Genomic DNA, 22,918 nt, shown 5'->3' on the forward strand with positions numbered 1-22,918 from the left:
CACGGTCCACTTCCTGTACGTAAACATTAACTCGGAGGTGGTCTCTCTCATCCAATCAGAAAGTAGGCGTCAGTCCCCTCACTGTCTCATTGGGTCAAAGTTTCTCCGCCTATAAATAATAACAAGCTGGACGTGGACCCGCATGTGGACAGAAAGATCCGCAGCTCGCTCACTGAAACACACGGAGCACTCACAGCGGCAGCAGCGGCAGCATCATGTCGGTCGACAGTGTGTTCAGGACCCGCTCCCTCGGTGTGGCCGCCGAGGGTCTTCCTGACCAGTACGCAGATGGCAAAGCGGCCAAAGTGTGGCAGCTGTACATCGGGGACACGCAGAGCCGGACGCAGGAGTACAAGAGCTGGGTGGTGTCTCTGCTGAGGGAGCAGGGGGTGCGGAAGGTGCTGGATGTCGCCTGCGGAACCGGGTAACATGAGGCCGACTCAGCACTTTCACACTGGCACGGTTCACTGGGGGTTTGGCCGGTGTGGCGGTGAACGTCTCACCAAACCCCATTCAATGTTGCATCATTTTGAAGTATATCCGTGTATAACAACAAATATAACACACTTGGTTGAATGGTACGTGGATTGCCTAAATCTCCAGCTTCCAATGAGCCATTCGGCTGTGAAATAAAAGGCCAACTCTGTTTTCATTCCATAAGTTTTAGTTGTATTTAGTCCACCAGCCGGAAGGAGCATTTCTAAAACCACCAGGTTGGTGTCAGGGTGTGACCTGACAGTGTATTTATAAAGGAGATTTGGCAAGATGTGAATATTGTCACGTGTCAAATATGAAAATATAACTGCAATATTTCATTTATTTCCACATGCAAGTTGTGATAATTCAACATTTGAAAGATATGAGAAAAATCTAACGATAACAAATTAATAAAGACGGATAAAAATATATGAAATATCTTACGTTTTGTAAATTATGCATCCTCTAACGCAAATAGTTTGGTTTGACTTTGTGGAATTCCAGCCGACTGACCCGGTTTCACCCTGGAATGAAATCCGGATTAGGTCAGAGAATAATGAAAGAAAGTGCAGAGTTGCACAAGCCACTGTACCAGTTCCTGCCTAAAGCAGCAATCTGGGGGCTGGGATCCCAAGTTTACTAAGTTCATTCAATTTTCTCGTATGTAATAATGTAGAAGGCTCATGTGCAGCTTTTCTCGTCACATGTTTTCAGCCACCAGTTACCCACGTTTGACATATGTTCTGCCCCACATAGGGCCACTGAGTGAGAGCTGGGGGTTGGGGGGGTGTACTGTTTATTTAGCAAAAAAGGAAGCGCACTGTCTCTTGCGGAGGAGCAGATGTAGGGTTCAGTGGTTGTGCAGCTGGTGCCGGCTTGTTGCAGTGGGTTTTGACTGGTTCCCTGCAGCGTGTTTACTTCCACTGATAGCGTATCAGGGATCTGGGACAGCAACAAGGCCATTGGCTGAACTCAAGACAAGAACCCATCATACTTTAGCCCGCCTGCCAAGCCCCCCTTACCCCCGGTATACTCAACTGGCCTTATCTTAGAAATGTTGTGCAGGAGATGCAACACTATCACCTATAAGACGAGGGTCGACCTTTCGGCCAATAAGTACTTCTGAGATGGTAATATTTTTGTCCCTCTTTCAACCCCGCAGTCATATACATTTCAAAACAAATATATCATATCTCACAGAACACAGGTGGTGTGGAAAAAATAAGCACACTGACTTTGACGCTGTTCCATAGTAGCATTGCGTGTCTCTGTAGCATGACCATCTTGGGTGATGTAAACACGATCATAGTGGAATGAGGTTACAAACGGCACTGCTATTTTTGGCCAAGTGTGTATCTGATGCCAGGCTTTCCAGGTCTGTCATCACAACTAGCAGCAACTTATGGAATAGAAGAAGAGCCTGCAGAGTGCGAGATGCAAGTTATTCCCTGAACGTCATGACTTGTATAAGTCGAACCACAGAGGACTTTTTGTTTTGCCTTCAGATATTAGCTGCACAGTTGCACGTGAGTCAGAGAACTCTTTTACAAGCTGTGCCATAATCTCAAGCATCAGGTTTAACTTGAACTTGAGTCATAAAATTAAACTCTGCATTAGTCACTGTTCATTATACAACATATACGCTGTTTATTTGCAGTGTGCAGCTGTATATTATCTTGGAGTTACCCATTTGTTGTTGATGATTATAGGTTTTTTTAGGTCATGATTCTTGCACCAGTCTTGCTCTAATATGTATTTTTTTTACTTGGACTCTGCCTCCATGTGATTCTGTTGTTTGAATCTGTAGTTTTTGACTATTGTGTAACACAACTCACAAATAGTTACTGTTTGGAAAGCACCTCCAGACTGATGATGAAAGGTAAATAACTTCTTTGGGCTCCATGTTTAAATATCGTTTGGCGTCACCAGCCAATGAGAAAATGATGTTTGTTAGAATAAGTCACCTCAGGTATACTTGTTTTAACATGGTGGTGCAGTGGCAAGCCCTGTCACCTCTCCCTGTACCCCACCTCTCGCCAAATGGCAGCTGGGATTGCCCCACCTTGACCCTGAGAGGATTAATTGTATAGATCATTGGCCCCTTATAGGGGACAAAATGTTCCAAGGACCCTATCATATTTCTAGTGCTGATAAAACATATGCTTACTGCCATTTGTGCTACTAGATGCTGCAAAAAATCATTGTATTCTAAAACCTTTCAAACTAAATACTTCAACTTGACTGGATTTCTACTTTTAAATTAATTAAAATGGTTACCACCATCATCTGGGTGCTTTGTAATCTCACTTTACCTTGGCTGGCTTCATGGATTCATTAGCTAATACTTAGACAGTCTTCCATAGCTGCTCTCAATAAAACAAAAGTCGAGAACTGTCATCATATTTTTCCAGTTTACCTGGTTTGGGCTTTGTGTCACTTGATTATGTGACTGACTTATGTAAATCTGACATGGTTGCTAGACAGCTGGCTACTAAGCTTGAAGGTAGTAGGAGCGGCACGCAAGTGCTGCCTGAGGGAAATTTAGGTGATGTGTCATAATCATATCAGAATGTCTATTTGTCCAAAGCTAATGTGGGCGGTAATAATTGCCACAATATGCTCATTTTATTGGTACAGTGGTCCTTATCTGTATATGTGCTCTCTTTTAATGATGTGGCTTAATTTTCAATTGATACAAATTATTACAAGAACCTCCAAGCTATGAGCCGTGGTCCCCTGGGGGTCTTGGATCCCCACTTTGAGAACCTCTGTTATAGATAAATGATGGATGGAGGTAGGCTGGTAGTGAACACAGCCTTTCCCACAGGTAGAGAATGTAACTTATGACTGATGTGCATCTAGAGAGGGAATGTTCAGGTTATTGTTTTGAAGCTAACTCGACTGAAATCCTCTCAACGTTGAAGCTGACTTGCTTGCACATTTTTAAGGACAGGAAAACATCTCTTAATGTTAAAGAAAGGGAAAAAAGTGATTTGTGCGTCAGCACCTTTATCCAGAACCGCACCAAATTTTACTTTGTTCTTCCTGAACACGCATCTATCTGCTAACTATCTGTCAAAAAAATCTGTCAAATCAGTAGATAAAGTCAACGTCAATAAAGATTTCACAAGTGCTTCTTTCTCTGAGCTTGTGAGGTTATACTGTTCTTTTTGTAATACAGCACTTGTGTTTACAGAGATTTTTTTTTTGCAGAGTGGACTCCATCATGCTGGTGGAGGAGGGCTTCAATATGGTGAGTGTGGATGCCAGTGACAAAATGCTGAAGTACGCGCTGAAGGCAAGATGGGACAGAAGAAAAGAACAAGCTTTTGATCAGTGGGGTAAGAAATGTTTTATTTTGTCAAGATTGAATTGAGATTTTGAATATTCAAAACATTTGAAATTGAGCATATTTTCCTTTGGTGTCCTTCTTCTCTGTAGTTATTGAAGAGGCCAACTGGCTGTCGTTACCAGAAGATATTCAGAAGCCAGGGGATGGATTTGACGCTGTCATCTGCCTGGGCAACTCATTTGCCCATTTACCAGACTTTAAAGGTACAGTCACCTACTTTCGTTCTGTTTTTGAATTAGGTCTGCAAAATACAGACGTAATCTTTCAATCACTAATTTAATGTTTTTTGATTCAAAACTCACTGATAATTAGATGTGTCAGCAAAATGTGAAAGATGAAAGTGTTCTGCACTTTTGACCACACCCATCAGTGGTGTGACAGTGTACTGACTCACTCCAGAGTACACTTGTACATCAGCACAGCAGGGTGAAAAGATGTGGGCAGCAAAGTTCCACTTCCAGTTAAAACTCTTCTTCCAAGTATGTCATCTGAAGATTGTTCTCTTAATTTGAACTTGATCATATTATGGATTTTGTCTTGCTCTCAGGGGACCAGAGTGACCATCAGCTGGCCCTTCAGAACATCGCCAGTATGGTCAGACCAGGTGGGATCCTCATCATTGACCACCGTAACTACGACTACATCCTAGAGACTGGGAAGGCGCCAAAAGGCAAAAACATTTACTACAAGGTACTATAACATGACTCAAACGTGAAAGTAAGAAACTATTCATAGACTAAAACTATCTGCCTGAAGAGAACATAAAAATCTAAACTTTATTAATTTCTCTGTAAGGAGGAGTTTGACAGACACTAGTGTTTATGAATGGTTTACTGGCACCATCACTAGCAGCAGCTGGGTTTAAGACCTTTAAGCTTCACCCAGAGCCTCCCGGATATTGAGAGATTTTCAATGAAACTGGCACCGATGAAAGAAGGAAATGTGCATGAGATACCAAACCAGAGAAAACTAACACAGATGAAGTTTGAACATGCAAACTCACCATAGAAAGGCCTCGGCCGAATGGGGATTTGAACCATGAACCTTTTTGCTGTGAGGCGTCAGTGCTAACTGTGTTGAAAAGCACATGATGTCTGAAGCACTGATTTTAGAAAATAAATTTTGGAATAAAAATACATGGATCAGCCGACAACATTAAAACTACTGTTTTTTATTTAAATTTTTTTATTATAATTGCATCTATTTATTTTTGACATGTTTATGTTGTGGTGTATATGCACATCAGATTCTAACTGTGATACATATATCAGGGATCGCACTGTTATACTCTTTTTCTGTCATCCTGAACTTTTTGATTTGGATACCATTACATAAATAACCAGTCCTCGAGGATATATGAACTCGACAGAGACTTGACAGCAGGTGCTGGCGGCAATGAGCCATTTTCAATTAGCATTATTTTCCTCAAAACAAGAACCATATTCTTAAATCCAGCCAAAGCAAGAACTATCCAGCTGGAATGCCTGTATATAAATACTAAGTCAACAGTCGCGTGTTAAGAGTCAAATCCATTTCTGATTCCCCATAATCCCGGTGTCTGCTCTCATGGTCCAACTCAACAATCCACAACAGTGAGAGCAGCTTCCTGGTGTTGTTGAGTCACTTCTAATTAACTGCTCACATTTGGACATCACTGAAGAGTTCTTCACCAGCGTGCTGTATAATCACGTGTGTGTTGTGTTGCAGAGTGATCTAACTCAGGACATCTCCACCTCAGTGCTGTGGGTCAACAGTAAGCCCCATATGATCACTCTGGATTACACCATCCAAGTGCCCAAGGCAGCCGAACAGAATCTCCCTGAAGTCAGGTATGGCTGGACGCTCTGCACAGATGTTTGAATGCTCACTGTCGGGCTAATGTGAAAAAATATATGATTTAAATGTCAAGGGTTAAAATCCATTTTCTTGAATAACCAATTAATCATTAGGTCCAAAAATAGCTATAACATAAATCACTTAAATTCAAGGAGACGTCATCAAAGTCAGATTCCGTCCATACAGATCACTGTCGCATGAGACACAGGGAATGACTCAAGCAGTTATCAAATATTTATGTTGTGACTGATCAATAGATCTTATCAGAACGTTAACTGCATGTACATGTACTTTTTGTCCTGAAGGTTTGGTGAGAAGATCAAACTTTGGTCTCACGTCTGTTTGCTGAATATGAAGCAACAGCCAGATTTTAAAAAGTTTACACAAATACACATGAGATGATGTAACAAGCATTTGGCAGTAGATTTTAACATGTTCAGTAGACGACACAAACCCTGACCCACTACATGTCTGCCATATTTTAAGAATGTGAGACAAACTCGTGACAGAGTGATAACCCTGTATGAAATCAGAGAGAGCGAGACAGATTCATTACCCTGTAGTGACTGTCACATAAAGCATCTATGACAGATATTGTGTTTTTGTTTAATGTTATATTTTGTATATCAAAGAAATGACTGCCTCTTTAGCCAACCGTAGACATTTATAATTAGATATCAAAGAATATTATCAACTAGAATGGCACTCGGTAGAGCGCGTACCTCTGCCAAGGCCCAACTGTTCCCTTCAATTCAGTCAAACTGCACCAAATTGCACACACTCATAGATATCAGTCCTCTTAATATGTCGTCATTTTTCATTAAAGTTTTTTTTCTATCAAGGTCCAGGCATATTTTCCTGGGAAATCTGTGAAAATGTCAAAAGACTCCCCATCTCACAATGTTTAGAAAGAGAAAAAAATCCCTGATCTGGATACGCACCAAAAGTTAATGGGTTATTTCTTGGCCAGTTTCAAGATAAGTGGATAAGTAGTTTTTGAATGAAATTATTTTGGAAAAGGCAGATAAACAAACAAACAGCAATGAAATGTCTTGGAGCATATTCTTTATGTGACAGTGTGTATTGTTTTGTTTCACCCTGATGACCCTCTTATGTTTTTGTGTGAAATCCCACACAGTCGAGGTCGAGGGACTCCTTTCCCAGACATGGTAGACACAGCGGGAAGGACATTTGTTGAATGGTTGTGGGAATAGTAACTTATGTGTGCTCTGTTTGTCCTGACCAGTAAATTCCGTCTGTCCTACTACCCTCACCGTCTGGAGAACTTCAAAGGGCTGCTGAACAAGGCCTTCAACGGCAAAATAGAGCACAGCGTCTATGGAGACTTCAAGACATACGTCCCCAGCCAGGCCCAGGCTCCCTGCTACTTCATCCATGTCTGTAAAAAGACAGCCTGAGAGCCCTGCCAGCCAAACACACACACGCGCACGCACGCACGCGCGCGCGTGCCTTCTTTAAGTCCCAACATGCTTTTACAGTAAAATTGGTTTTAAAAAGATTTCATCATCTTATAGTTCTTAAAAATGAAACAGTTCTGTTTTGTCAGCGACAACGTTTACATAGAGGCTAGTATATCGGATATTAACCCAATTAAGCAAATATTCTGAATAAGACACTACTGTTCTAATTACCTTAACCCGAATAAGGTCATACTCAGAATAAGTAATATTTGAATTAAGTCACATTATCTAGACATGTATACGTCTTGATCGCAGTATAACGCCTTATTAGAGTTTTCACAGCATTTTGCGAAAATCAACATTTGTAGCTATTGCAAAATTAGAAAGAAAACACCTAGCAAACGGTAGCATTGTACATTCAGGTTGGGATTTTAAAACCAGAGGAACATCATCAGGTGTCATAATCGGGCTATGCTCTGTGACATGGAATATGTATGGAGAATTTTATTAGCAGCTCATGTCAACATCAAAATCAAAGTAATGTCTTATTCAGAATAAGGTGAATTATCAGAATTTTGGTGTCCATGTAAACGGCGTCATTGACGAGAACATAGAGACTGAACATGTTCCTGATAGACTGTGCATTATTATTGTATAAATAATATGATTGGCCTTTTAAGAAAATGTATCAGTACATTTAATGACCTTGAAATTTGTTTATAGTAGTTTGTTTATCGTACAGCCGCTAAAAGTTTCCATTTTCTCTAATAACTTTAAAATGATGATGCTAAACTGTAAGAGCGGCAGAGCCTCTACAAGGAGCAGCTGGTTGATTTTCATCTCAATATGTTCTCACAGCACAAGCTGACACATCCTGTAAGTGTCTAAAACAGGTCAAACCTACTTTGAAAAATTTATTCAAAATGTATCGGACCACTGTTTTTGTCCCGATGTGCTATTTTCCCAGAATGCAGTGCTGTGTCTGCTGTGGTATTTCCCCCATTTCTGTTTCGCCTTCCGCTTCTTGCCCTTCACAACTTTGATATTGACAATGAACATAATTTCTAAATGCTGCTGTACATTAGCGATATTCCTCTTGATGGAATACTTGATTTTTGTTGCAAATAATGTTCAAAGTTCTAAGATTGACCATATGCTTAGTCATTTGTATCCTGTGAGTTCATCACAACTGTCTTAAAAACAGAGATGAAGCCTTTATTGTCAAGCTGATTTCATTTTGTGTTCATTTCTCAGTTAATTTGTTCAGTGAATAATCACTGATGTCAGGCTACAGCCAGTGAGGCCTGTGACTCACATTAGTGTTAGACGCCGTTCAGACGTGGTATTAACATCCGTCCTGAGAGCTGCAATCACAAGTGGTCAGTCCTAAGTTCAGGGGCTAACACACCCAAATGTGTTCTGAGATCTGATCACTCTTACCACATTCAGAGGTGGTCTGTGACGCATGTGGCCACTGTGAGAGTGTGTCCTCTTTGACCCGCCACATTAAAACTCTTATGTGCATTGATTTGTTTGTGGCCAAAGTTACAATGTCAACACTGATCACCACATAATGACTCATACTCTTCTTTTTTTATTTGAATATACAGCTGGGACGTGAGATCCGATCTTAAGTGGTCACAGGAGACACATTAAGGACACATTTTAGTGTCAGGAACAGACAGCGCTGTGCACTGTTGAGCAGATCTCTCAGGATGAAAGTTACACCTGGTCACAAAAGGGCCTTAGTTTAACCAGCTCAAACAGAATGGAGAGTGGGTGTCAGTCAGGCAGTCAGTCAATCAGTCAAAATCCTCCTTCCTGAAGGAATCTCTTCACTAAACCCTGACCAGCTCCAGAGCTATTTGACCTCTGACCTCTGACCTCCAGAGTTTTCATGAAAAATAATGACATTAAGTGAATCATTTCAGGCTTTGTTTCACCGATTCTATATTTTCTTCATATTTTTTTCTCTTATTTTGTGGTACTGTTAACACATTTCTGGTTGTTACTTCCAATAGACCAGCTGTGAGTCTGAGGTAATGTTTGAGGTAAAAGGTTTTGCTCTAGCTTGTAATTTTTCTGTTACAGACGTATATTGCAGCGTCTCAAATAATTGAGTTTACCCAAATAATGAGGGGGAACGTGATGGATGAATAATTTATTTAGCTCTGGTATTTAGGTTCAAATGTTTTACTTTGATACGAAACTAGTGTATTTTTCATTAGAAGTAGTTCTAGGATAGAGAAGTCAAATATTATCACTGCCTTTGACTTGCTGTGTGAGATAGTTTGTGATTGAGTTGAGATTAACAGCATCAGAGTGGCTGAATGTTTGAGTAGGTTCACGTAGAAATAAAACCATTTCCGAAAATTCTTAATGTTATATAATTATTATAAGACAATGTAAAATTTTATACAGTTTATTGCTGATACAATTATTGAAATTCTTTTGCATGACATTAAAGATTTAAATAAATAACCTTGTTTTCATGTTGTGTCTTTGTATTTGAAATGTAGAAGTATAGACGGACTGATTGATCCGTAATAGAGAGTGAGTGAAATCAGTTTTTCATATAGTCAAAGTAGCAAAGACCAGTTCAGTCAAGTTGAACTGGAATGTTTGTGGTTTGTACAGGTAGTCACTCTTCAAGACAGACTGTTTACACCCAGTGATACATAAACACATGTCACAAGTGTGTAATGTGTTTGTTCCCTTAAATACAAGCTCTTAGGTCCAAGCATTGAGGCATGTGTCGATAAAGTAAAACTGTCTCACAATACCGTGATGTCCAAATTCTGCCTGGTCTACTCTAGTTGACCTTTGACACTCTGTGTATTCAGTGTTCGTCTTATAGTCGCCACTGAACCACTTGGCCCGGCCTTCATCTTGTCACCCTGTTGGTGATTTGCAGTGACAGTCATCCTGATTAAATTACTAAGGGCTCTCAATGAAATGTTGGTCTTTCTCTTGTGGCCAAGCAGATTTGCAGCTGTGCAATACGTTTTAAACTTCCTTATAATGCTCCCAATGGTGTCTCTTGGAATGTTCCATTTTTGGGAAATCTTCTTAGGTTTTAAAAACAGCACTATTAGGGGTGGAAAAATTGTGACATGGCTATGTTAACAAAATATCATGTTACTTCCGCATACTACGTCATTCATTTCATGTATCACTCAACTGATATTCATCCAAAGCTAAATCTAGCTCCCTTGGTTGTACTGTATGATTGATTGAACTATATATAACACAAATTTTCTGTAAATTATTTCCTTAATTAAAGAAGTACAACAGACACATTAGTACATAACAAAATATTTCCACCCTCCCCTGGATTTCCAAAAGTGTTATCTCACTGACAGAGGTGGGGTTGAATCTTAGATCCACCTCTACCGTACTGTGTACTTTTTATATATGTGGGATACCCTCGGACAAATAAAACTAGATATACAAAACAATTAAAACAAACAAAACAATGCTTGGAATACAGCTAAGTTAATATCGGTTAAAAATACAAGAGAATTACCCTGTCAAAATGCACAACAATTTAGAACTTTGTTGATACAAACTTTTAACTTTAGGATTTAATTCTTCAAAAGTACAGAACTGATAATTGGTTGCATAAAACATTAAACAGACATTGAACTTTAAAGTAAGAACCAACAAACCAATGACATTGTATCCAGTGTTTAATAACCAATGAGAAGCAGGAGCTGGTTTTATTCGAGCACACTTTGATTCATGAAATCATATTGAAACATTTGTTTTACTCAACCCGACTGAGCCACGTCTCCGCTGAAGTATGTCAGGACCAAGTTCCAAGGGTGCACTGCTGGTATCAGAGTCAAGAAGCTAATAGCAGAAAACTCAACAATGCCATTTTTGTCTTTAAGCTTATTATCAAGGATTGTACAAAATTGTTCGGATGTATATTCTTATTAAAAGTGGTATAACTAATATTGAGTATTACCGTGATACATGAGTTAATGCTGTATTGAGGTAATTTCTGTTTAATTATTCTTAAATGTTTTCCATGACACATTTTCATTATTTCCGAAGCTGAATGTTCCTATACCTGCAGAGTGTGATCGTCTGTAAATGGTCTGTATATTGTATATCTAGTCTTGATGACCACTCAAAGAACTTTACAGTACAGTTTTGCATTCACCCACTCACACACACATTCATACAGTGCATCTATGTGCAGCACTCGAGAAGGGGCAATTCGGGGTTCAGTATCTTGCCCACGGACCCTTAGGCATGCGGAATGGGGAAGACTGGGATCGAACCCGCCGACCTTCTGTTCAATGGATCTGGCCATGGGAAGTGTGGAAAATACTCTTGTGTTGGAAATTAAGTCAGCAGTGGTTTATAGAAAACAGAATCCATATGAAAAAAGTGACTTCTTTACTGCTGTTGTCCTAAAAAAAAGTTTTCATTTTATAATAATGAAGTAAAAGGTCGTGGATGGTTCACAGTTACACAGAGGCTCAAAGTATTAATGGTTGAGTCTAAAAATCTAGAGCTACTTGTTGTAAACAAATAACACAGTTATTAGTTCAGACTAATGCTGTTAATGTTTCCTCAGTCCACAGCTTTTTCAGATCACCAGCTGATAAAACAGCTGTCAAATATGTTATATATACCTAGATACAGTTTCTGAATAGGTTCTGTAAATTATATCAAGGCAGGGGACATTATTCCTATTATTATAATTATTATTCATTCTGAATTATATGGTAATACCCTCGTAAAAGGACAAAATCATCAGTTATTGCTATAGTTACAGTGCATAATATAAGTCTGACACAAGAGGGCGTCATTACATTACATGTAACTACACAGATACCACAGAGGAAGACCAAGCTCCATTATGAAACTGCTGCTTTTGTCTCTCTCTGCGTGATACATTTTATCACTCTTCTAACCCTTTAACTTGAGAAAACAAAAACACTGCAATAGAAGCAAATGTCTCATTGGATTTTAATGACACTGGTCTGGTCTGCATCATGTTTAATGTGATTGCTGAGCAGAGACGCAAGGCCTTCAAATTCAGTTGACTTTGTTTTTACTTCTTTGTCAAACATTACAGTCCATAATGTTTGTAATGCCCTGTTCTCTTTCTAGTCACTGCAGCTGCACATTAAAAACCTTAGAAAGTTCTGATCCCAGTGAAACAGACAGCTGTTTTACCTTCTGACATTTTGTCATTGAGTGACATTTCCTGCTCCGTCTACCTGACCCCTGCACACCAACTCGCTCGCCGCCGTCCAGCACGCACCCCCCACCCCCCCCCCTGAGCAGAGTGTCTGTAGCTCATCTCGTCTCATGTCTCTGAGGTACACTATCAGACTCTGTGGTAGACGGCCGTGAAAAGGAGCTGATACACAAACCAGATGTGAGAGCCGTTTGCCAGATGTGGCTGCTCCGCTTTGCTTTGCTCTACTTAGGGGAGTCAGAGTGGTCGACCATGACTGGCCTCACTGGGAAGGATCGCTTTCACAGCACGTCATTGGCCAAATCAAACAAAAACAGAGAGAGCAGAGCGGGACACACTGACTGGAGAGGAGATGAGTAATTATGATGAATAATGATTATACTCAAGTGCCTTTAAGGAGAGAAGGAGTGGAATTAACTATTCATCCTGCATGTTCTTGATGAAAAATTTATTTCGCTTGTATTTCAAGAGAACATGATCGTACTATTTCATTTGATATTTTCTGATCCCAGGATTTGACAAGGAGGCGTTGAAAATATTTTTTTTCATTCTGTTCAGAAAGTGAGGCAGCAGCAGTTTGTTTGTTAGTTTGGAGTAAATTTCCTGTAAGCAGACGTGCATCTTTTAAAGCTCACAGATGTCTGGAGAAATGCAGACATATTTTTGGGAAGAGGGACACAATGGGCTGTTGTTATAGCTTAAAGCCATGAAATTACAAAACAGAGAATGTGTTTTCAAACAGTCGAAACAAAAAAACCTCTGGATTTTGAACACCATCCAGATTTTATGTGACGAGCGTTTTCTCTTCTATTTGATAAAAAGACAATTTCACTTTGATTATCCATTATAGTAGTCGTGTAGTAGACATAACATTTTCTCCACAGTCGCCAAAGTGCCTGCTCATTGTGGGAACTGTTGGGTTTGTGTATAATTATTAAGGTCTTTTTATATACGGTCTATGGTCTCAACGAATATGTAACGTGCCTTGATGTTATGATTTAGCGCTAAACCAAATAAAAAAAATCGATCAAACCCATAATCCTCCGGTGTGTATTTTTTTCCTCCTTCAATTTGAAAGAGCATGCTAATATATACATTTAAAGCTGCACTCCTTCACTGTACATATTTTATTAACAGTTTATCAGATGAGTGTATGTGACATGAGAAAAGCGTCTTATAGTGACAAACCCTCAGAGAACTGTCACTCAATTCTGCTGGACCCAACAGCTTTCAGCTTCTCTTGGTTTTACGACCCTCGACTTGACTGTTAGGTTTTAGTGTTACTGCTCTCATCCAATGACAGATTATCACACAGACAAAATGGGCACATACTCAGGGCCCTGGAGCCAATGGGGGCCCTTGGCCTTAAAATGTATTACTAGGCTTATGTTTTTAATGTGTCAGGTTTAAGATATAGGATGTGATTTTGAAAATGTTGCATGATTATGAAATAGGTTAAATGTTTTTTTTTAATTTGCAGATTAAATCGTAAGATGTTATACATTGTGATGGAGAGGGGTCCTTCTCGTAAATGTCAGGAGTTAAATGTCTTATGATTCATGGACCAGGATGAAGCAGCAACAACTTAACATGCTGTAACTCATGATCATTGAAACTCGGAACTCTCATCCTGATCAATGACTTTTCTGAAAAGAAGGCCAAGTGCTTTAGTAAGGATATCATTCACTACAGTGTTGAGTGGTCATATGTTGATCTGTACTGCACATGATGCTCATTTGTGTAAACTCATGAAGATGCTAGTACATTGCTGTATGAAAGATATAGAAAGCAGTAATTTAAGCAGTCAAAATAACAAATATAATTTTAAAGTGATATATGCTCAGTAGCGGTTGCTTCATGTACAAACCCTTGTTTGGTTTAAGGTGTGTGGCAAGTATAAATATGGACAATGCATCTCCACTTCCTTTACAACCCAGAAATGAAGCCAAAATATCCCAGATATGAACAATCTCATGCATTCTGAGACTGCACAGTAGTGATCGGGGGATGGAGCCTCCATAGCAAGGTCCCGTTGGTGGAGACCAAAACAGAGCTAAAAGAAGAATGAAAAGCTTTGTTGAGTCTCAGCAGGTTGCTCGACAACCGTACCGAGCCAAGATATCGTTTGACATATTAAAACCACTGTAATTGCTTTTTGTTATATCTTCAGTAGCTATACAGTTTTTTTCCCCACAATGTCAAATATGTTAAAGTTACTTTTCTTTTTGTTTCTCTGTCAAGCTTTGCACAACAAAAGTGAAAAAATATGTAAAGCTCAAAATAAATAAAAATATAGAGTAGAGTTTAAAATAGAGGTTTAACTTTGACGACTTTCTTAGAATAGAAAAGGACACTTCAAGACGAGAATAAGGTGCAAAACAAAAAATAATAAAACTTTGCCAACAGAATCGTAGAAGAAAAACATTGACAGGAAAGTTAGGAGAGCGAAGCCGCTTAAAGACGTAAAACTGTTGAAGTGAAAGTAGGAAAAAAAAAGATACAGGGGGAACCTGAAGGAGCTGAAGGAGTAAAGACTGAGGAGGGGGAGAAAATTCAGACAATATCTACACTGCTTCCACCGTGAGCTGCCAGATGATGATTTTCCAGATGTGAGAGGAAGGGGGAAAGGGAGGGATGGGATGTGGAGTGGGGGAGGAAAAAAACCAACAGATTTTTCACATCTCTTTTTTATTTGTCTGTCTGCGAGTTTCCAAGGCTGGTGAGGCCGCGGGTTAAGTGGCTCGAAGCACTACAACAAGGTGAGGGTCTCTGGGGGCTTTGATGGCCGCCATTAGCCTCGCACAAATGACAGATGCAGTAAGAAAAATCTGTCGAGCTTGACGTCTTCCTATAAACTCACTGAACTGCTTTCTCCGCCACCTCTCCCCACTTTTCACTTGTTCCTCCCACATCACTGATCATTTTCTTTCCAGGGTGCATGTGAAATGATGTGTGTGTGTGTGTGTGTGTGTGTCCCAGCTGTCTTTTTCCCAGCTGCCACTGCTTGACTCCTGAGGAGTAAAGTGGACACAGTGAAAGAATGCATAGTCCATGTGTGTGTGTTTTCATGTATCTTCACCTCTTCTGGGAGTGGGTTTGTGTATGTGTGTGCGTTACTGTGATGCATCATGCGTGCATCATGTCTCCGTGTGTGTGTATGTGTCTATGTGTAATGGGTCTTTTTTAAAAAGCCCCTCCCCTGGACAGGGCCAAGACGAGGGTCTGTAAGCATTTATTGAGTCGTTATAATAAAAGAGTGGGTCACACCAAAAACTCAGCAGCAGCTCTGGGATTTTCCAGCCTCCACTCAGCCTGTGCCAAGATACTGTTTGGACAGAGAGAGCAGGGGATATTGAATGCCTTGTCTAGTGTTACGCAGGGGAATAGCCTAATCCAGACTGGGCCCATTCTTTCCCACATGAATGGTGTGTGTTTGTGTGTGTGTGTGTGTGTGTGTGTGTGTGTGTCGAGAGGGGCCAGTAGGAGAATCAAGAAACAGACAACATCCTCCTGCTGTGGAGAGAGAGAGCCTGAAGAACAATAAAGCCTGCTGAGTGAAGGAAGCGTTCTGGCTCGAGGCCCACGACTGGACAACGCTCAGCTTGTTTTTGGGTTCTAAACAAATAAACGTTCCACTCGGTTTTACAAGCTCACACACACACTCATATGCAGATGAACACATACAGAAATCAGCGTGGTTTATTTATGACAGGAGGACCGCATAAGGACAAAAACAAATTCAAGCTGCAATAAATGTGCTCGGCGAGATTTGAGAGGAGCCAGCGACAGATTTGTCAGTGCAGTAAAATCTGCTCTCATATTTTTCTCCTGATGTTTAAACAGGGACATATATCAAAAGAGCTTAAATGTAATGGTTAGGGTCTATTTTTTCTTCACTTACTTCACTTCTTAACGTCTGTGGGTAAATGACCACACTGGAAAATAGTGGAGGCGGACTCTAACAGGATGACTCATTACCTCCAGGTCAAACCCAATAAGTATCTCTTATTAAAACACTGCAACAAGTGAAAGGCTTCCAGCTCTTTCTCGACTTGTGTTTGCTCATGTTTGTATAATGATGATAAAAAACACAAATATGCACTTACACCAGGTCCCATGTCTCAGTACTGTAAATTCCTCAGGGCTGCCGACAACAAATACACAGCATGAAACAATTATTCCTCCTCTCCACATCGGCTGCATGAGATCTCTATACCTTTAATTGAAACTTCACTTTCTGTTCTTAAATGTACAGCATTGGCTTTTACGTTCTTTACTTTTTTTATGTTTCTGTTATCCTTTCCGTTTGAAATTGCCTTGTATTAAGTACTATTTTATCTGTTGTCTGACATTGTATTAATTAGTTTGTTGTCTTCGATGTTTTGTATTGTTTAAATAAAGTTATTGTTATCATTATTATGAAATAATTCCAATGCAATTGATGGGGAAGAAAAGCATATCCAGTCCCCCAAAAAAATGCTGTTTCAATATCAAAGACGATTTGTCTAATAATCTCTGTCTTGGAGTCAAAAACAGTTCATCTTATCAGCTTCACACTTGGCATGTGTATTTTTAATGGCCCAATGAAGTGCAGTGTTAAATTTGTTGCGATTTAGACACAGATCATATTCAATATTTAAACGTAGCGGTGGCCAGGATCACAACAACGAGTAGGTTCGTGACAACTGATTCTCCAGTTTGGGGTTTTGAGTACTGAGTCGTGATCGTGAGTTGTGCAGCAGTGGTGGAGCAGCTTCAGAGTTTACCAGTCGGTCCTACTTGCAGCAGCTCAATTACTGCGGGTCGCTTTTACAGACAAAAGGAGGCCACGCAAACAGACAGGTTCAAAATGGGTGCTGCAATAGTCAATGCAAATAGCCAATGCTGTCTGGAAAAGAGTCATGTGACCGTACCAGTGTCCATTGGGCAGGTAGGTCAGAGTTCATATCTACGATCGCACCAACATTGACAATAATCTGCATTTCATTCTGTGAATTTTGCATTATTAGTTATCAAAATAATAATTGCTATTTAATATTACCAGGCTGATTGGCTGTCACACACGATTTTCACTCAAAGTGCAAGTTCCACATTATGCAGAACTAGACTGAGGCTGATCACCACAGGCAGCTGCACAAGTTACTGTGTATCTATATGCACCAGGCTTGACCTGGTTAAGTTACTAAGTGGAACTTTGACCTCAGTAGGGATTGATCATTGACAGGGTGGGTTTGCGGGAAGGTGTAAGTTATGGAGGAAGAATTTATTTTGTGCAACTTTGTAACTCTACTCTCTAAACTTCCCAGGACTTGAGTAAACAATGTCAAGAATGACAGAGGTTATTGTAGGGGAAAGAGATGCCAGGTTAGAAAATACATATTGAGATTTTTTAAATTCCAATGTCTTTAGCGAATCCTGTTTCTGATCCTCTTCACTCCAGGTACTGACCTTGTTTAATTCACTCTCACACATTTGGTTTTGTTTCTCTTTTGGAGGACATTTTTCTTCTCGTTACAGAAAGCAGGAAACATGCATCCCTGCATTCTGTTCTCTGATGGTGGAACAACCAACCAACTGCTTCCAAAGCAGGGGAGTCGCTCTTTATCTTCTGACCTTTTTGCCTGATCTCCTGCACTTTGTCTTATTGAACAGATTCAGCTCTTAGTACTTCCTTCAAGATCTTCCACTGTCCTGAGGCTTTACTGCTGTCTCTTAATTGTAAGATACTTTGGATAAAAGTGGCTTCCAAATGTAAATGTAAACCTACTGTAAAAGATATGATTTGGATTTGAAGAGTCATCATGATACTGAGCTGTTTTCAGACATGAACTCCAGAATATGTACGCACACTGTGGTCCAGACTCTGTCAGGACTTTGCCTTTCACATGTGAAGAACGCAGCAGGAGTTTATCTACTCAGATGTGTTTACAAGACGCACAAAAAAGAGAAAGCTCTAGTGAGGGGTAGCCTATAAATTCCACTGCAGAGATCATCAACGCGCCCACTCCCTGGCGGCGAATCCTCCAGTGAATCTCCTGCTGTGTTCTCACATGGGCTTATTCAGACGTTATCTGAGTTTTTGATTTACCAGGCTGGAGAAAGTCCACAGCAATTGACTCAGACATTTGCGTTCTCACACACAGCTCCTCCGGATAATTGCAGGAGATTATCCGGAATTCAGTGCAGCTCAGAAAGTAGCTTTTTCTGATTTTCTATGGCACGTCAAATGTTCGCTGTGGCCCTTCAAAACTGCACGAGGCCAAAATTGTGCGCAAAGAGGAACTGGTTGAACTTTGTGAAGTTCATTAGCCACCTAACCTGTAGGGTAAGATGATGTCAGTCGCTATGCTGACAATGCTAACCTGAGGTGATGAATATGTTCAGCCATTGTTAACATACACAGTGTCACTTCATGGAAAAATCTTCAGGGCACTTTTTGTGTACACGGCAGATTTTCTGTCCCTGTACAAACTTTAACTTGTAAGTTGACCTAATGAAACTTTTTCTGTGGGACCTCAGTTTTGTGGAGACCACTTCCTATCAGTGCGACTTTTGTGTGAGTAAAGTGTGTCAGCCAAACCTCTCTACTGTAGCTCGTCTGGCCAGATCTCCATTTATAGCTCAATAAACTGTGCTGTGGTCTTACTGTACGTGAAGCTGCCGCTCTGTATGCTCATTAGCACATACACACACACAGAGCTTTTATGTACACACGTTTGCACACTCACATGGAAAAACATTAACTCACAGAGAGATGCAGTCATGACAGCCGTGGCTCTGAGGCCTCTTTACAACACCCTGTTTGGTTTGTTTTTCTTCAGCTCGACTCTCAAAACTTCTGGTGTGTGAGGTCCCCCCCCCCCTGTCTGTGTCCATCTCCCCGCCCAGCTTCCCATTCATGCCCTACACTTGGTTTTCCTCCCAGGGGTCCTCCAGGTCCATTTCAGAGAGTGTTGCAAACTCGCCACAGGTTAGACAGGAATAACAGTCAGCCTCTCCAAGTTAAACAGCGACCTCGTCATACCATCTGAAAGCCCCTGTGCTTCCTCTGGGCCGCCCACCGCTCAAAGAATGTGTCTTCAGTTCTCTAAGAAATTGCACAGTCTGTGCACACACACACACATGCACACACAACCAAACAAGCCGGCAGGCATGTAGAAATGAACACACACGTCATTTTAGCACACAAGCATGCACGTGGAAGGTGTAACTCTTGTGTGCACGGAGCACACACACACACTGAGGGCGAGCTCTCGCTAAATTCACTGACAGTCCAGAGTACACTGTGTCTGTTGTTCAGAGGCTTTGTGGGTCCCAAATGGAGCGGGGAAGGGGGAGTATGTGTGTGTGTGTGTGTGTGTGTGTGGGGGGGGTATCCATTTCTACACACCAGTCAAACAGTATTCATTCTCCTAACTACAGCCACATGGTGAGCTCTCCTGCAGTACAGTACAACACAAACACACACACACACACACACACACACACACACACACACACACACACACACACACACACACACACACACACACACACACACACACAGTTATTCTTTCTGGCAGCTGTACGTCTGCAGAGGTTCAAGGTTTCCACAGGTTTTAAATGTTAAGGAAGGATTTAGGTAAAGCCCACACTCTGAGCCATTAAACACTTCAGAGTCAAGTGCTGAACTCTCCATGAAGTAAAGACAAGTCATACTCTTACATTTCATATAGGTATTTTTTCAGCAGAATTCAATATTCCACATGTATAAGGAGAATTTGTCATTACATATACAACTGCACGGTCTAGTTGTGGCTTCTTTTAAAGGTTATGAAACCACTGTTCCTATGGTTTACATACATGAGTAACTATAACTGACCACATGATCAAATGTTGGACTGACTTGATGAATAGTTTCCTCATGTTGAGGATATTACAGCTGTCAGCCATAAAATCCAGCTGAGTAGTATTGCCAAGTTTGTACCTAGCATGGCATTAGGTGATTTCCGTGTGAATGAGCACATGTAGTTTGTGTTATGGGGGATTTTTACTTTTTATTTTTTACTTCTGAGCACATGAAGCCACAATAGCAATTTTGTTTGGGTTTTGGGATTTTATTTTTGTCCGATGCCATGAATTACCACTCAGTATTATCAAAAGTGGGGCTGTTGTTGTTGTTTTTTTAGCTTGAAATAGCACATTATGCTTGTCTGTGATAGTGGCTAAAGGAAAGGCCAAGGAGTCACTGCGATAACTAGGAATCATCTTCTAGGGACTGTGAATGTCATTAATAATATTAAAGACAGTTCCCATTGTAACTGCTTCTTGTTAAGTTCAAATTTCCTATTGCTGCTGAGTGAGATGTTAAAGGATGTCCTAAGTTTTTGAATGTCCTCCTCAGGGGAAGGGTGTGCCAAGTTTAACAGCAGTTCATCCCACAGTTGACAGTTGTTGAGGTATTTAATTAAGCACAAAAAAGGGTCTCACGGTAACAGTGGAGGAAAAGCCACTAAACCCATTCAGATTGGTGACAATGACTGCTATATATTTTATCTATCTATTTATGCGTTGAGGTATTTCACAGTAAAAGTGACAACTAAGAATTGTTGATAGCACTAGAGGAAAAGTCATGGGATCACCAAAGTTATCAGGATTCATCCGTTAAAGAGCCATGCATGTCTGCATCAAATTTATTGCATTCCATCCAATCGGTGTTAAGACATTTCATCTGGCGTCTACAGAGCCAGGTCACATGTGTGGCTAAAACGCAGAACAAAATCAACATGTTATGTAATTCTAAAGTAATAAATTGAATTAAGTGTAGGTCAAAAAATGGTGCATAGTTTTTTCCTCATTGGGCCATGAAACAGAATCTGTCCTCACTTACACCTCATTATTTATCGCAGTAGTTAGTGACTGAAGTACTAAAGTCTGTAAACATCCTCTCCTCCTGCGTTTAAGTGAACTTTCATATAGGGAATGTTTTCATCTAAGTGTGTGATTATCAAACTGTTATGCTCACAGAGGAACGTTTTGTAGTGGTATTTTGGATGTTATTTCAACTACCACCATCCATAAATGTTGCATTGTGGTTAGAACTTTGCCTTCTTTTGCCATTAAATTGGCCAATTTGTGTTTGTTTGTGCTGTGGGAGTTGACCCCACTCACCAAGATGAGAAGTTCCCCTGACATTGGTAATTAAAAGGATGATTTGTGTTCCCAGAATGGCCGGAATTTGTTTTTGATTTGAGTGCATTAGTGCTGAATTTGCAGAGGATGTTGTCAACAAAGCTCCCCTTTACTGTACAACAGTTTGTTGATGCATTTTGTAAAGCCACTGGGAAATCACATTAAAGCTGTGATTAATCTTTTCTTCAGTTTACATCGATTGTAAATGCTTTTAAGTGCTACATTAATATGTAGGAGGTATTTTTCTCAGACACTGGTTGTGAGTGGGAGTGATAGAAGTGATAAACACTATTTTAATGCAAAATCTGAGTTTGAATTGAAATTAGATTAAAGAAAATTAAAAACTGGAGGAAGATGCAATATAATGGGAGCTTTGTTGAATGAATAAAGAGAAAGTGATCGTCCACCCGATAACTGAACAGTTTCTCTAATAGTAAAATCAAGTGCTCAGGACTGGAAGTAGAACTCTTTCTACCATTCAGTATAATAGTATGCTTCAGGTTCAACCATGTACTTTTGACCTATCATGTTGGTCCGGACTTTCGTTGGTTACAGTGAGAACCATGATTCTCAACTCAACCACAAAAACACAGGAGACTAAGAGACCAGCTAATACGAATTTAGCTTTCGTGCCAATTAGAGTCTGGAGTTTTAGGTTATTCGAGGCTGAGCAGTAGAAATGACTCAGAGGGCGATCTGAGTCATGGCTTTAATATGATGAATGCTGGCAGACTCACAGATCTGACTGGGTCTTTATTTACTCTTACCTGGATACAGTCTGTGGTGACTTGGGTGAACAGGGTGATTTGCCTGTAAATAGTTTCTACACTGAAGACATAGCATTAGCAGCATGTTAGCAGAGCAGCAATTTCGGTGCTCTGAATTAAGAATGTTTAACACTTGCGTCTTTGCAGCACACGTGTATAATTTACAGAAACCTTTTATTGATTCAAATCCTAGTTTATACATTCCATTCAATATGTGCAAGATAGACGATACATCTGAAATGCCTTCTGTGCAGACATACTGTGACACTGTGGCTCCATATGAGTTTTAATCCATGTGCGCAGTAGCACACGGGGGAAAAAAAGCATATCAGGTGACTACTCATGTACTCTGGGCATGCGTATGTCGCTGTAAACAGGAAAGCATGTGTGTCCCGCCGGACAAGGGAATTGTCCCAGATTGCTCGAATAGCTTGTGTCCTACACATGTAAGCAGTTGAATCATTGTAAAATGCAGAATTTAACAGCTGTTAGAAAAGAAAGGGTCAGCAACGCTTGTCATTGACTATCCATGTTACGTTTTGCACTAGTAGCCGGGGATAGTGCCGGTTATTTTCTTCCGTAAGGGGGTCATGTACGTCATGACCAAAAAGATCCAATCAGCAAGCGGCGGTGAGTTTCTATGTCATTGTTTAAATACTTCTTTGTTTCAGCCCGT

General features: G+C 40.4%; 1 protein-coding gene across 2 annotated transcripts; it reads left to right on the forward strand.

Moving 5' to 3' along the window:
* Positions 1–115: 115 nt before the first annotated feature.
* gnmt (glycine N-methyltransferase) lies at positions 116–20,260 on the forward strand. Of its 2 annotated transcripts, XR_004612770.1 has the most exons (9): positions 116–424; positions 3,691–3,818; positions 3,919–4,032; positions 4,377–4,519; positions 5,537–5,658; positions 6,912–7,086; positions 7,193–7,364; positions 13,722–13,724; positions 20,246–20,260. XR_004612770.1 is itself a non-coding variant. In XM_034576621.1 (7 exons), the coding sequence occupies exons 1-6, from the start codon at positions 216–218 to the stop codon at positions 7,081–7,083; spliced, it is 888 nt and encodes a 295-aa protein (XP_034432512.1). In that variant the 5' UTR covers positions 116–215; the 3' UTR covers positions 7,084–7,086; positions 7,193–9,560. The 2 variants fall into 2 exon arrangements, 1 of the variants encoding a protein (XP_034432512.1); XM_034576621.1 differs by lacking the exons at positions 13,722–13,724; positions 20,246–20,260 and having other exon boundaries at positions 7,193–9,560.
* Positions 20,261–22,918: the final 2,658 nt, after the last annotated feature.

Source organism: Hippoglossus hippoglossus, chromosome 22 (genome assembly GCF_009819705.1).
Source record: "Hippoglossus hippoglossus isolate fHipHip1 chromosome 22, fHipHip1.pri, whole genome shotgun sequence".
Classification (NCBI taxonomy): Eukaryota; Metazoa; Chordata; class Actinopteri; order Pleuronectiformes; family Pleuronectidae; genus Hippoglossus; species Hippoglossus hippoglossus.